A 13,839-nucleotide genomic window follows, 5' to 3' on the forward strand; every position below is an offset into this window, starting at 1 on the left:
TCATAGCTCGGTGATCCAAATGAATTGAGGCCAAAACGGTTGGAAAGATTACTCAAATATATACAAGTCATATCTCAGGACAGATGAGTTAATTCGGACGTTATCAAGGTGAAAAAGTGTCCGCAACATCGAGCTGGATGCGAATCGGATCAAAGCTACAGCAACCAGATCAAACAGACCAGCTCTGGTATTTTAGCCATAAATTACAGCTCGCTTATCCAAACGGGATGATTCTGTATGCGTTACGAAGCTAAGACAATGATCTACAAATCATCTTCAAGAAGCTCAATCTGAATCGGAGTGTAAGAAGCAGATAAAACATAATGAAATTTCGAGATCTGCACAGAAATTTTGCAGAACAGAATTTCTGACATAGCTTAGTATTTCAAGTATATCTTTCACATACAAACTCGAAATCAAGCGATTCTTGATTCCGTGGAAAGCCAAGACAAAGGGCTACAGCTTTTATGTTCATCACCTTGCCCGGAAATCAGTGAATCAAGAGCTATAAGCAAGTGAAAAGATCAGATCGAATCATGAACGAAGCAGATCAATTGGAATGGTGCAGATCAACTAAGAGACTAGATCAACTATGAACCAGAGCATATCAAAGCTCGACCAGATCAAAGTTGGACCAGACCAGATCAAAGCTTGACCATACCAGATGAGTTTGACCAGATCGAATCGATCAAACCAGTCCGATGAACAGTAAAATCAGCTCAACTTCAGAAAATGGACAGCAACTCAAATATGACCGTTGCAACTTCAGAAAGTGTCCAGAAACATCTCAAACGGTCATATTATTGAATCTAACGTTCAAATAAATCTTGAAGCTTATAAATACAACACTTTGAAGATCAAACACAAGCTTTTGATGGGGATTAAAAGCATGAGCAGATTATAGAAGAAAAATAAGCTAGAATGAGAGCAAGCCCAAGGTGTGAGGAAGAAGATGAAAAGATGAGCTTTCAACGTTAAATCCTCTACACCAAACCCACTTTATAGAACACTCTTTCATGTTCAATATCTTTGTATATGAGTTGAAGAGAGCTCACTCACACACATATGAGAGGCATTCTTTGAAAGATTAGTTGAGTGAAAGTCTTAGCACAAAGACATTAAACATTGTGTTTATAGTCTTGGCATAAGAGACGTTAAACAATATGCGGATTGTGAGGTTGAGGCCTACGATCGAGAGTGGCTAGGAGTTCTTGTTTAGGCATTGGATAAGTCCTAAATTGGATTGGGTTTGTACAAATGAGTTTGTATAAATCAAAGTCTTCTAGTGGATCCTTTCGAGGTAGAAGAAGGGGTGACATAGGAGATTGAGCTCCGAACATCCATAAACAAATTCGTGTCTATTTGTTTATCGCATTTACATAATTATTGCCACTGTTTTTAAAAAGCATCGTTGAAGCATTTTAAGTGCTCTTCATAGACCAAAATATTACTCACAAAGTGTTTGATAAAATGCTTCAACCAAACTGTTTTTATTATTTCAACTTGCATTCTTTCAAATGATTTATAAAATGTTTATTCGGTTTCTACGAAGGATTATTTCGAGTGTATTCCGCTTGGTTTGAAAACCAAACTCGATATAATTCATCGATGCTCGGTTTATTTTTTAACATTTCAAGAACGAGCTATTGTAGCTCTAAAATATTTTTAAGTGTGTATTCACCCCCCCCCCCCCCCCCTCTACACACGTATTTCGATCCTAACAATTGGTATCAGAGCGGTTATTCTTGAAATAGCATTTTGAAACTGATTTTATCTTCAAAATTTCGTTTTTGAGATTTCTAACACATATATGGATAGTTGATAATTTTTGACAGCTTGCAGCGACTTTGGAAAAAATGGCATAACTCCTTGCTCGAGTGTCCAAACGACAAACCGCTTTTTGATTTGCAAACTAGACTCGTATAGGATCGCAGCGGTATAAAATTTGCAGCCTGTTCATGCGCGGAAAAATGCAGTTTATTCGTTGAAGACAGACCATGTGCGCTGCGGCAGAAACTGGAAATGGACATAGAGTTGGTGTTTTTGTCAAAAAGCTCAAAGATGTTGCACTCATCAATAGAAGAGACAAAGAAACTCAAATTTCAGTCACGCATCATCAAGAAAACTTGGTACACTCATTCTAAATTAGCTTTAGAAGAGCTTTTGAGTTTGATTGTCATCTTGATATTCTACTTGTGCTAGCATGTCTCTTGAATTAAGAATGTCTAGTCATTTTCCTTACAATTGTGGTTGTGCTTAGTGACTAAAGGGACGCTTAAATGCTTCATGAATATTTCAGTTGGCATATCAATCTTGATTTTGTGATGCTTGCTAGTTTGAGTTAATTTGCTTCGATTTGATGAAGTTTGCTAATTGTCAACTTGCTTATTTGTTGTGCATTGCATATTTTTTTTAAAATGTCGTTTAGTTATCCCTCTAATTTTATCAATTTTAAAGTTTCAAAAATATAGGGGGAGAGCTAATTATAATTTTAAGGGGGAGAAAATTTTTTGCTTAAAATACACCTTTTTGATTCACACAAAAAGGGGAGAAATATGTTAGATAAAAATAATGTTCGTATTTTTATCCAAGTTTTGTGATCATAAAAAAGGGGAGATTGTTGGGTTATGAAACACAAGCAATCTTAATTTTTATGTTAACAAAACTTGTTATTGTGTTTCTAACATATTTCATCAAGTGTTGTAGTTAGTAGATCAAAGATGAAAGGTTTGAGCTGGAAATCAAAGTTCATCAAGCTGGCGCAGTTCAGTAAATCAATCATATCTCATAGCTCGGTGATCCAAATGAATTGAGGCCAAAACGGTTGGAAAGCTTACTCAAATATCTACAAGTCATATCTCAGGCCAGATGAGTTAATTCGGACGTTATCAAGGTGAAAAAGTGGTCGCAACATCGAGCTGGATGCGAATCGGATCAAAGCTACAACAACCAGATCAAACAGACCAGCTCTGGTATTTTAGCCATAACTTACAGCTCTCTTATCCAAACGGGATGATTCTATATGCGTTACGAATCTAAGACAATGATCTACAAATCATCTTCAAGAAGCTCAATCTGAATCGGAGTTTAAGAAGCAGATAAAGCATAATGAAGTTTCGAGATCTGCACAGAAATTCTGCAGAACAGAATTTCTGACATAACTTAGTATTTCGAGTATATCTTTCACATACAAACTCGAAATCAAGCGATTCTTGATTCCGTGGAAAGCCAAGACAAAGGGCTACAACTTTTATGTTCATCACCTTGCCCATAAATCAGTGAATCAAGAGCTATAAGCAAGTGAAAAGATCAGATCGAATCATAAACGAAGCAGATCAATTGGAATGATGCAGATCAACTAAGAGACTAGATCAACTATGAACCAGAGCATATCAAAGCTCGACCAGATCAAATTTGGACCAGACCAGATCAAAGCTTGACCATACCAGATGAGTTTGACCAGATCGAATCGGTCAAACCAGTCCGATGAACAGTAAAATCAGCTTAACTTCAGAAAATGGACAGCAACTCAAATATGACCGTTGCAACTTCAGAAAGTGTCCAAAAACATCTCAAACGGTCATATTATTGAATCTAATGTTCAAATAATTCTTGGAGCTTATAAATACAACACTTTGAAGATCAAACACAAGCTTTTGATGGGGATTAAAAGCATGGGCAGATTATAGAAGAAAAATAAGCTAGAATGAGAGCAAGCCCAAGGTGTGAGGAAGAAGATGAAAAGATGAGCTTTCAACGTTAAATCCTCTACACCAAACCCACTTTATAGAACACTCTTTCATGTTCAATATCTTTGTATATGAGTTGAAGAGAGCTCACTCACACACATACGAGAGGCATGCTTTGAAAGATTAGTTGAGTGAAAGTCTTAGCACAAAGACATTAAACATTGTGTTTGTAGTCTTGGCATAAGAGACGTTAAACAATATGCGGATTGTGAGGTTGAGGCCTACGATCGAGAGTGGCTAGGAGTTCTTGTTTAGGCATTGGATAAGTCCTAAATTGGATTGGGTTTGTACAAATGAGTTTGTATAAATCAAAGTCTTCTAGTGGATCCTTCCGAGGTGGAAGAAGGGGTGACATAGGAGATTGAGCTCCGAACATCCATAAACAAATTCGTGTCTATTTGTTTATCGCATTTACATTATTATTGCCACTGTTTTTAGAAAGCATCGTTGAAGCATTTTAAGTGTTCTTCATAGACCAAAATATTACACACAAAGTGTTTGATAAAATGCTTCAACCAAACTGTTTTTATTATTTCAACTTGCATGGATTATTTCGAGTGTATTCCGCTTGGATTGAAAACCAAACTCGATATAATTCATCAATGCTCGATTTATTTTTTAACATTTCAAGAATGAGCTATTGTAGCTCTAAAATATTTTTAAGTGTGTATTCACCCCCCCCCCCCCTCTACACACGTATTTCGATCCTAACAGTAACATTTCTGCATAGATTTCACCCCATGAAAGTTTGATAAATTTCAGACAAAGGCATACAAGAACGGTTGTTGCAGGACTTGTTGGAGAAGCAAATTGCTTATAATGAGAACTGTAATGAGTTGTTGGTTAGCCAGTTAGGGAAGTTATATTTCTTCTTTCTTTCGTTATGGTAAGAATTGTTGTTTTTTTTAAATCAGGACAAATCCACTGGCATTTGGATCAGAACCGTGGTCAATTAATTGGACATATAACGAGCATACATCTTTTTACCATGTTAGGGAGTTCACACAACGTTCCACGATTATATAAAGGTCATTGTAAAACCCAAGGAAACCAGAACCAATTTCTTGCTATATTATTAAGTTGTAAAAAGTTGTTGGGGAAAAACTCCAAGTTACACATGCGACAAGGGGAATTGCGTATTGGCACTGAGAAAAATTAAAGATAAAATTATTATGAGGCAACAGATTTGTTGCGTGCAAGTTGATGGATGTTAATTTTTAGCAAACATAGGCACTAGAGAAAAATGATGATAAAATTATGATAAGGCAACAGCCTTATAGCGTCGCATGTGGATATAAATCTATTTTTACGCCACCTACCAATGTTGTAGCATTAGCTTGAAAATCAAGAATCAGCAAGTGAAATAAGTTCCTCCACCACACCGGGGTCTGCAAGTGTGCTTATATCCCCGAGCTCATCTAACTGCTTGGAAGCAATTTTCCTCAAAATTCTTCTCATTATCTTCCCACTCCTTGTCTTCGGAAGACCAGGAGCCCAATGGATTCTGTCAGGTGCTGCGAATGCTCCAATCTGATAGTCCACATGATAACAACTTCATAAGAGACACTCATATGTTTTGAATTGACCCAAGAATTATATGTTAAATCAAATGAAAAAAATATCATGCGCAGGTTGATCAGATCTCTAATTTTTCCGGCAAATCAGGAAAATGGCACAAGGAATGATGCTTACAAAATGTTGTAAGCGAATTTGCATGCAACCATAGTATCCAAGGTACATTTGTTTTTCATGGAAACATTTGGAGTGCCAAGTTAATGGTTTCTTTTTTGCACGGGCAAAGTAGAAAAACACGGAAGTGACGGTATGAGACAATCTGATCCCTTTGACCTCACCCCTTTAGCAATAGAGTAATTCAATTTTTATCTTCATGCAGAAGATAAAATAGATAGGGAATTTCAATGCACCTGCTTTCTTACAGTCATTATAAGACTTCTCCGGAGCTCATCACTGTAAGGAACACCTTCAACAAGAGTAACAAACGCATATATGCCCTGTCCTTTAACCTAGCAACATTTTCAAACCAAAAAATGCTAAGAGCAAAACCATAGAAGGTTTTGATAAGTTAAAAGCAGACAATGAGCCAATTTCTTTATGAGAAAGAAAGAAGTAACATTATGTATAGGCACCTCATGCTCAACACCAACAACAGCAGCTTCAGCACATTGAGGATGTGAAACCAAGGCAGATTCCACTTCTGCAGTACCAATTCGATGTCCACTGCAGATCAAATATGAAGAAATGAGTACACACAAGAACCCTGCAAGATTATTGCGCGACAACATAACATGTTTACATTAGCTCTAATCAATTACTTGTGAGTTGTGACATATACTCTCCACCATGAAAAATTAGAAATAGAAACAACAACCAAACCACAGGTGGTTATCAATCTAAAACACGCAAGTATGAAAATAAAACCAAACCTGACATTAATGACATCGTCAACTCGGCCTGTGAGCCAGTAATAACCATCCTTGTCTCTGATTAAAAAGAAAACGAAAGAGAATATCTTTCAAACACTAAACCAACTTAACAAAATTGCATAGTTTCCACATAAATGTACCTGCTGCAGCCATCTCCAGTAAAATAGTAACCAGGGAAGGCACTGAAGTAAGTAGTTTCGTATCTTTCATGATCTCCATAAAGAGTTCTAAATGCCCCTGGCCAGGAGCTCTTTACACACAAATACCCACTGCATTCTCCTTCAATTTCAACACCCTTCTCGTCAACTATGACAGGCTGCATTAGCAAGGTCATACGACATAAATGTTTAAATTGATTTTTAGTTAATTAAAAAATGCACCCAGCTACATGATAGATAGAAATTCGTCAAGGGATGACAGAAAATATAAGATTGGGAAAAAAGACTATGGAGAAAATATGGTTCATTATTATAAGAAAAAAATATTGGTCAAAAGCTAAGGGAAATTCATTGTGTCGAATAATGTTATCGGGCCCAATGGAGAAAAGAAAAAATCAATCAAACATTAGATATGGCCTCATACACCAACTCTAGAAGGTACCTAGCTATCAAAAAGTTGGCCACGAGAATCATCGAGAAAGATGATTTTACATCTTGTTACTCTCCATATACAAGGAAGCCAAATTAAAAAAACAAACAAACAAGAAAGAAAGAAAAACTGATTAACCAAATAAAGATAAAACTATATTGATCATTAAAAAGTTGTACGGCCAAATTTTTGGAAATAAACACAATGACGGAAGTATCATAAATACATACCAATACATATTCATGTATTAAGTGTATGTGAGAATATAAATAATCTATAAATTTGAGTACCTGGATCCCAAAGAAAGGAAAGGTTGCAGAACCAGGTTTTTGTGGCCATGCACCTGGCAAGGGAGTGATCTGCGAAGTAAAGTGGTAAATGCCATTGCATTTATCTTGGTGGTTGCTTCAGTGATACAAAATAAAGTAATGATATGATAAAAAATTATACCATAAAGCCCCCAGTCTCTGTTTGCCACCAAGTGTCAGAAATGGGGCATCTGGAATCTCCAACCAAGTTGAAAAACCACCTGATAATGTCAAAAGAAAATAGCCCGGCTTATACCCATTCCAGAGCCATTGAAATTTGTTATAACGAAACACATATAAAGCCAGCCAAATCTTTGAGGACAAGTGATAAACCTCCAAGCGCTAGGATTGATGGGTTCGCCCACACTCCCAAGAACTCGCAAGGATTTGCGCGAATATCGAGTGACGTGCTGCACAATCAACTTAACCGAATCAGAACTGAGCAACTTGTTCTCCTTTCCGCCGCGCCCCCAACAACACCCCCCCCCCCCCCCCAAACACCCAACACACACACATTCGCACACTGCCAAGAACAACATTGGCAAGAAGGCATGATAAGAAATTTACCAATTATCAAAATTCCATGAATATTCCAAAATATGGTTGAATGAAATGAAATACATAAAACTATGTTTGTCCGGAATATTCTGATCTTATTCGTTAGTTAAAAATCTATTTGAAAATGATAATAAATAATTTACTCAACCATATAAGGGTGAATGAACAGGCATTAAAAACCATCTATAGACATACAAAGTACCAAGTCACGAATCAAAATTTATCCCTTGATAACTAGCACATTCCACAGTGGCACAGTCCACTCTTGTATATTTGATACACAGTCAAACAGACAATAGTAACTAATTTCTCTAGTCACTATCATTTGCTCGTACATACAACTTATTGACTAATGGTTTAGGGGAAGCGTCATAAACGGACACTACCGTGAAATGCAGCTTGTGTGGTCGAAAGTTTAAAAAAACCATTCGAGCAATAGAATTCTGTGAGATCCTACCACGCTATTAGGAAAACAAACGAATTGTCTAACGTCATCTGACTCATCATGCAACATGCAATATTGTCATGTTAGGTATTGTTGGATCCTAGAAACGTGATGTAACTCTTTATGAAAAAAATGAGTAAAATTAGAGCAGAAAAACAGCTGAAATGAAGAGTTCAATCCAAAAAGAGAGCTGGTGAGCACAATAGTTGACATGAACTTTAAAAGATAAATTCTCTCCACACTCAAATAATTAGTACACTCTTCCAAGTTCAAACATTGAAGAAAACATCATCAGAACAAAAAAATCAATCAACAAAAAAAACCCTGATAGAATAGTTGAGTTTAGTTCTTTGCACGTAGATAGTAAAGAATATACGACCATTATAACACGGCGGGAAGTGCACTCGTTAATATTGTCAAGTTGTATTTAGTAATTGAGTCTTGCAAATCCAGGGAGTTTGGTGAAGGCTTCAGGTTTGGTGTAGAACAAAGGCTATTTAGTGGATTTTTTTCCAAGTGGAAGAGAAGATGACATACAAGAACTATACCACAGTCAAACCTCCATAAATCTTGTGTATTTATCTCGCATTTAGGACACAAGTCATTATCAGCCCTCCAAAAGGCGCTCTTGAAAAATAAATTGTGAGCAAGTATGAAAAGTGATTCTAAAATTTAGTGAACACATAAAGCGATTGACAACAAGAATTAGCAGTATCATAGTATGGTATGTCCTTACCTCATTTCCTTCACGCATCAATGATCGTATTAATGTGGGGGCAGTGTAGAATATAGACACCTTGTATTTATCAACAATGTCCCAGCAACGTCCAGGATCGGGATAATTGGGAGCCTGAAGGAATTATGTCGTTAATCCAAACAAATAACAATAATAATTTATTTAATAAATTGTTTCCACAAGAAGATTTAATATTCAAGAGAATAACATGATATATTTTTAAAACTAATGAGCAAATCCTCAATTAAGGAACCCATTATTCTCCTACACGATCCTTCTAGAAACCCGATATTTGTCCAGCCACGATCACCCATAAGACCTAACTGTAGTCATACTCCCCTCTTAATATTAGCCTTGTCCTCAAGGCAAGAAAGTTGGAAATTAACTCCTGATTTACTCCTTTGCCAGAACCTCTTGCTCTTGCTCAATGTAAGTGTACACTTCTTCATCCTCTGCCAAAATTGTGATATGTAAGGATTTAGGCAGTGATGTTGAGGACTGTAATTTTGATCGCATCGAAAACACAACCCCAGTACATCTTGAGAGGAGGAGGTATTAGGGATAAATAATAAGTTATATTTAATATAGTTAGTCAGTACAGCAGTTAAGTGAGTAGTATGAAGTTACACGACTGTTAACATAGTTGCATTCCTATAAATACATCTTCTGGTTATTTTGTACAGTCAGTTTTTCATTCATCTTCTGAGTACAATGAATTCTCAACTTTCAATCTTGAGTTCTCAAGTGTGATAAATATTCAAGAAAACTATGAGATCTTTTCAAAATTAATGTCCAAACCTTAGGAAACTGACCCCAAAGAGATAGGAAATATCCCCACAAACTATTTTCTCACTCGGCAAAGCTAAACATCACTCCAAACAAAAATTCTACTTTCCCTCCCTTTTATTCTCCTACATGATCCTTCTAGAAACCCTATTTTGGTCAAGCACTCTATCACCCCTAATCCCAAGTTGTATCAAACTCCAACCTAATTAATTATTTGCACGCGTCCTCTACCTATGCTAGAGCTATATTAGAACACAACAGACAAATTTGTAAAATCAAGCATCTTTATACATTTGGAACCAAGGAACTTAATTATATATTCAAATTTGGTATCACGAGCAACAAACATCGTGATGGTTCTGTATCACGAGCAACAAACAACAGTGTTAATGCATTAAAACACTGATATTCAAACCACATGAATAACAAATCTGATTGATTAAAACTACTCAGTGGTAACACATGAAAATAGTCAAAATACCCCTTCAAAAATTACGACGGTTGCTCCATTGAGCAAAGGTCCATAAGTGACATAACTATGGCCAGTAATCCATCCACAGTCAGCTGTACACCTACAAAAAGCAGTTACATCCCAGACACAGAATCATCATTGATATTGACTAATCATGTCCCAAATCAACATGATAATAAAAAACTGAGTATGGTCATACCAGTAAACATCTGAAGGTTTATAGTCAAATGCAAATTTAAATGTGGTTGCTGTATACACCATGTATCCTCCAGTTGTGTGCAGGACACCCTTACAAATCAACCAAATAATTTTCTCGAATAAACTGAAACAAGAGAACAAGTAAAAGTTTTTGTTATACCAAATTCCTCATACCTTGGGCTTCCCAGTGCTCCCACTGGTATAAAGCAAGAAAAGCGGATCCTCTGAGCCAACCCATTCTACATCACAAGTATCTGAATATTTAGGAATAACGTCCTGGAAGATATGGGAAGGAAAGACGAGATGAGTTAAGAGTTGAGATGCAGAAACATATGAATAAAAATCTCAAGTATGTGGCTCCATTCTTAGACTCAATAATTAAGAGGGGTAAGCAGATACGGGAGAGAGGATAAGATTTGCTCCTGTATAAAATTGATAGAATCATGCAACCATTTGTGGTGTAGCCACAGACATTCAAAAGTTCGTTTTTAAGTGCCTTATACTCAGTCAATCTTCTGTACACATCCAGAAAAAAAAAGGTTACTACACAAAGACCCTTGAGCCGAATGTATAGTCCGCAAGCCATTAATGTATTGGCAAAGAACTGTGTTATTTTCAGTTTAAATTCTGCAATGTCCACACGGAAAACCACAGAAGAATGTAAAGGATGTTGCCCATTGAAGTAGAGAATTAAAGTGTGGGCATGATATATCACAATGTCTCAGATACATAAGTTATTCTGTGCGTGATATCACGACGTTGGCCCCTTGCTTTCTGAACATGCATTTTTTAAGGTAAAAACATGTATACAACAGTATATGTAGTCAACCAATCATCAAGATGGTTTACACGAAACCAACTTTGATATGCAAGAATAAAACTTGTCCACTTCCTTGTTTATGTCAATTGACAATTATTACAGAAAATAGAACAAGTATGCCTTTGTGTGATTCAACCTGCCACCATGTATCTCTGCCCTCTACCCAGTTAGTGCTTTCCTTCTCCAAGGCAGAGCTATTTTCATACGTCAAACATTTATCTGCCAGAACATATGAATAATGTATAAGAAGATTCATTATCAATTCATCTTGCAAAAATTTATGCCTATTATTTTCCTATAGGATACTACATGGCATAATACTACTGGCTGATAAATAAAGTTAAATTAGATTAGCAAAAGTAAAAGCCAATATATTACAAAAGATATCAAAGGTGCCTTTTTATGGTTCAGAATGAAATTGTAAAATAAAATGCTTCTGATTTGCCCTCTTTTCGTCCCTCTGGCATGTAGCATTTGAGACAACCAAGAAAATGACAAAACATAGGAAAAGGAAAGGCTCTTTGAGCACCAACCAGAGAAGTATTATGTAAGAAATTCGATGATAATTTTCAATTGTCATCATGGAGAAACAAAATATTTGCATGATAGAGTTGCCACATAAAATAGTGCAGGTTTCAACTAGTAATCCGGCGACATTATCAAGACAAAACTTTCTTGCTATTAGGAACCAAATAAATACATCAGAATATCTGTTTAAAAAGTTATTAGCCAAAATTTCTTCACCCTTTCCCCCCTTTTTTTATTACAGACCATAATAAGAAATTTAAGTAATATCCAGATGAGTGCTAGAGCTAGAAAGCCATCACTATCGTATACTCACCAACAACAGTACCATTGCTGGCAGATTCTGCTAGCGCAGCATCAACTATGTCTTTTAGATAAATGGTCTTGGATCCTCTCCGAACAGCGTTGCAGGTTATTACAATCTTTGGTTTGCAATCAATGATCCTCTGGGCAAGAGATTCCGAGGAAAATCCAGCAAACACAACCTGAGCATGCGAGCAGATCAACTTTATAATATTCAGGAGTGGATGAGCCAACCAGAAAATGAAGATATAACCAACATATTGTAGTGCATACCGAGTGAACAGCCCCAATTCGAGCACAAGCAAGCATTGCAATAGGCAATTCCATGAGCATAGGCAGATAAATCAAAACAGCATCACCCTTTTGGATGCCAACATCTTTCAAGTAATTTGCAAGCTGTTAGGACGTAGAGCAAGGAAAGAAAAAGACAATGAGCATATGAAATCACTTTCATATATAGTGATTTATATAGCATAAACTATGGCAATCGAGTAATGATAAAGTGACCTGACAAACTCTCTGCAAGAGTTGTTTGTAAGTCAAAGTGGCGCCAACTCCAGGTTCGTTTCCTTCCCAATAGATTGCAATTTTTTCAGCATCTCCTGCTGCGATGTTTGCATCTAAACAATTGTAGCAGATGTTGGTTATCCCACCCTTGAACCACTGATCCCAAATAAAAGTCAAATATTTAACAAGTTTAGAGAAGTCCAATGAAAAGCAAAAGAGAAAGGAGTGAAGTGAATATCTAAATGACTGACCTCAATGTTGATTGGCCCCTTTCGAATGTCGAGATTCTCCGAGTAGACAGACCGGTCCCATTTTTGTTTCCAGTAAAAATGGGATGCAAAGTCGGACCAGAATCCAGCAGGTTCTTCAATAGACTTTCTATACATCTCCAGATACTGCACAATTTTTTGTTTTTTTATTTTTATTTTAAAAAAAAAAACGGAAGGAAGGAAGGGGCATGAAGCAAAGATCAAAACGATGGTGATTGCTGAAAAATACCTGGGCGGGGGACGAGACATGAGCCTGCGCGGAGAAATCGTGGCTGGGGATGATTAGATGATCCTCTTCGGAAGCAAGTGCCTCGCCGAGGATGAGAGCATTCAATTGGGAGATGTTGCCAGCTTTAGAGGGCAGAGTGGACATAGACTCAATGTGGCGCAACTCCTTAGAAGCCATGGCCAACGATTGAGATCGAAAGAGAGACGGTGGTAGGTGGTGGTGAAGCGTGGGAAACTTACACTTAATAAATATGGAGGAGGATTTACATTTACAGTTGGCCTTGGAGGAGATCTTGCCCCTCGTTCCCCACGAGGATTTGATTTTATTATTTAAATTATTATTACTATGATATTGATATTGATATGGATTCCTTTTCCATCTTAGGTTATTATTACGAGAAGAATGGGAAGAGGAAGACGAAGACGAACAAGGGAAATTGCAGCAGCAGGAAGCCATCCACTTCGATTTCCTCTCTCCTCCAAGAATCTTCAAGAGTTGACCATCCTCTCTCCTCTTTCCTCTCTCCTCCAAGAGTTGACCATTTCATCGCTTCCTCATTTTTTATATCAAAATTGTTGGGCTAATTGCATGGATGCCTCTATAAAATTTTTAATAGGCGTAAAACTTCCTATGAATATTTAATTAGCTATTAAGCTCTCTTTCTTTTGAATTAATAGCTCACGTGACTCCTTCTGTTGAAGTTGTGAATACACGCGTTGTATATGCATGTGTTTATCATTTTATGATGATTTTTTCACGTGAACTACCTTATTTGCCCTTGATAAACCTATTGAATTATTGTCACTTGCTCTCATTTCAATTATTTCGTAGGTTGAAGAAATATTTGGAGAAGTGATACTCTTATGGATTCTCAATGCAAATGGCGGAAATCAGCTATGAAT

General features: G+C 36.8%; 1 protein-coding gene across 1 annotated transcript; it reads right to left on the reverse strand.

The window, feature by feature from the left end:
- Window positions 1–4,798: 4,798 nt before the first annotated feature.
- On the reverse strand, window positions 4,799–13,481 carry LOC140887528 (acetyl-coenzyme A synthetase, chloroplastic/glyoxysomal). The gene is made up of 18 exons (XM_073294805.1): window positions 12,938–13,481; window positions 12,691–12,834; window positions 12,440–12,595; window positions 12,206–12,328; window positions 11,946–12,114; window positions 11,241–11,323; window positions 10,459–10,560; window positions 10,286–10,374; window positions 10,096–10,186; window positions 8,829–8,942; window positions 7,423–7,499; window positions 7,232–7,310; window positions 7,072–7,140; window positions 6,334–6,509; window positions 6,194–6,250; window positions 5,897–5,987; window positions 5,675–5,773; window positions 4,799–5,279 (listed from the first exon to the last, which is right to left on the reverse strand). Exons 1-18 carry the CDS (start codon window positions 13,391–13,393, stop codon window positions 5,094–5,096), a joined length of 2,361 nt encoding a protein of 786 aa, XP_073150906.1. The 5' UTR covers window positions 13,394–13,481; the 3' UTR covers window positions 4,799–5,093.
- Window positions 13,482–13,839: the final 358 nt, after the last annotated feature.

This window comes from Henckelia pumila, chromosome 3, assembly GCF_033568475.1.
Source record: "Henckelia pumila isolate YLH828 chromosome 3, ASM3356847v2, whole genome shotgun sequence".
NCBI lineage: Eukaryota > Viridiplantae > Streptophyta > Magnoliopsida > Lamiales > Gesneriaceae > Henckelia > Henckelia pumila.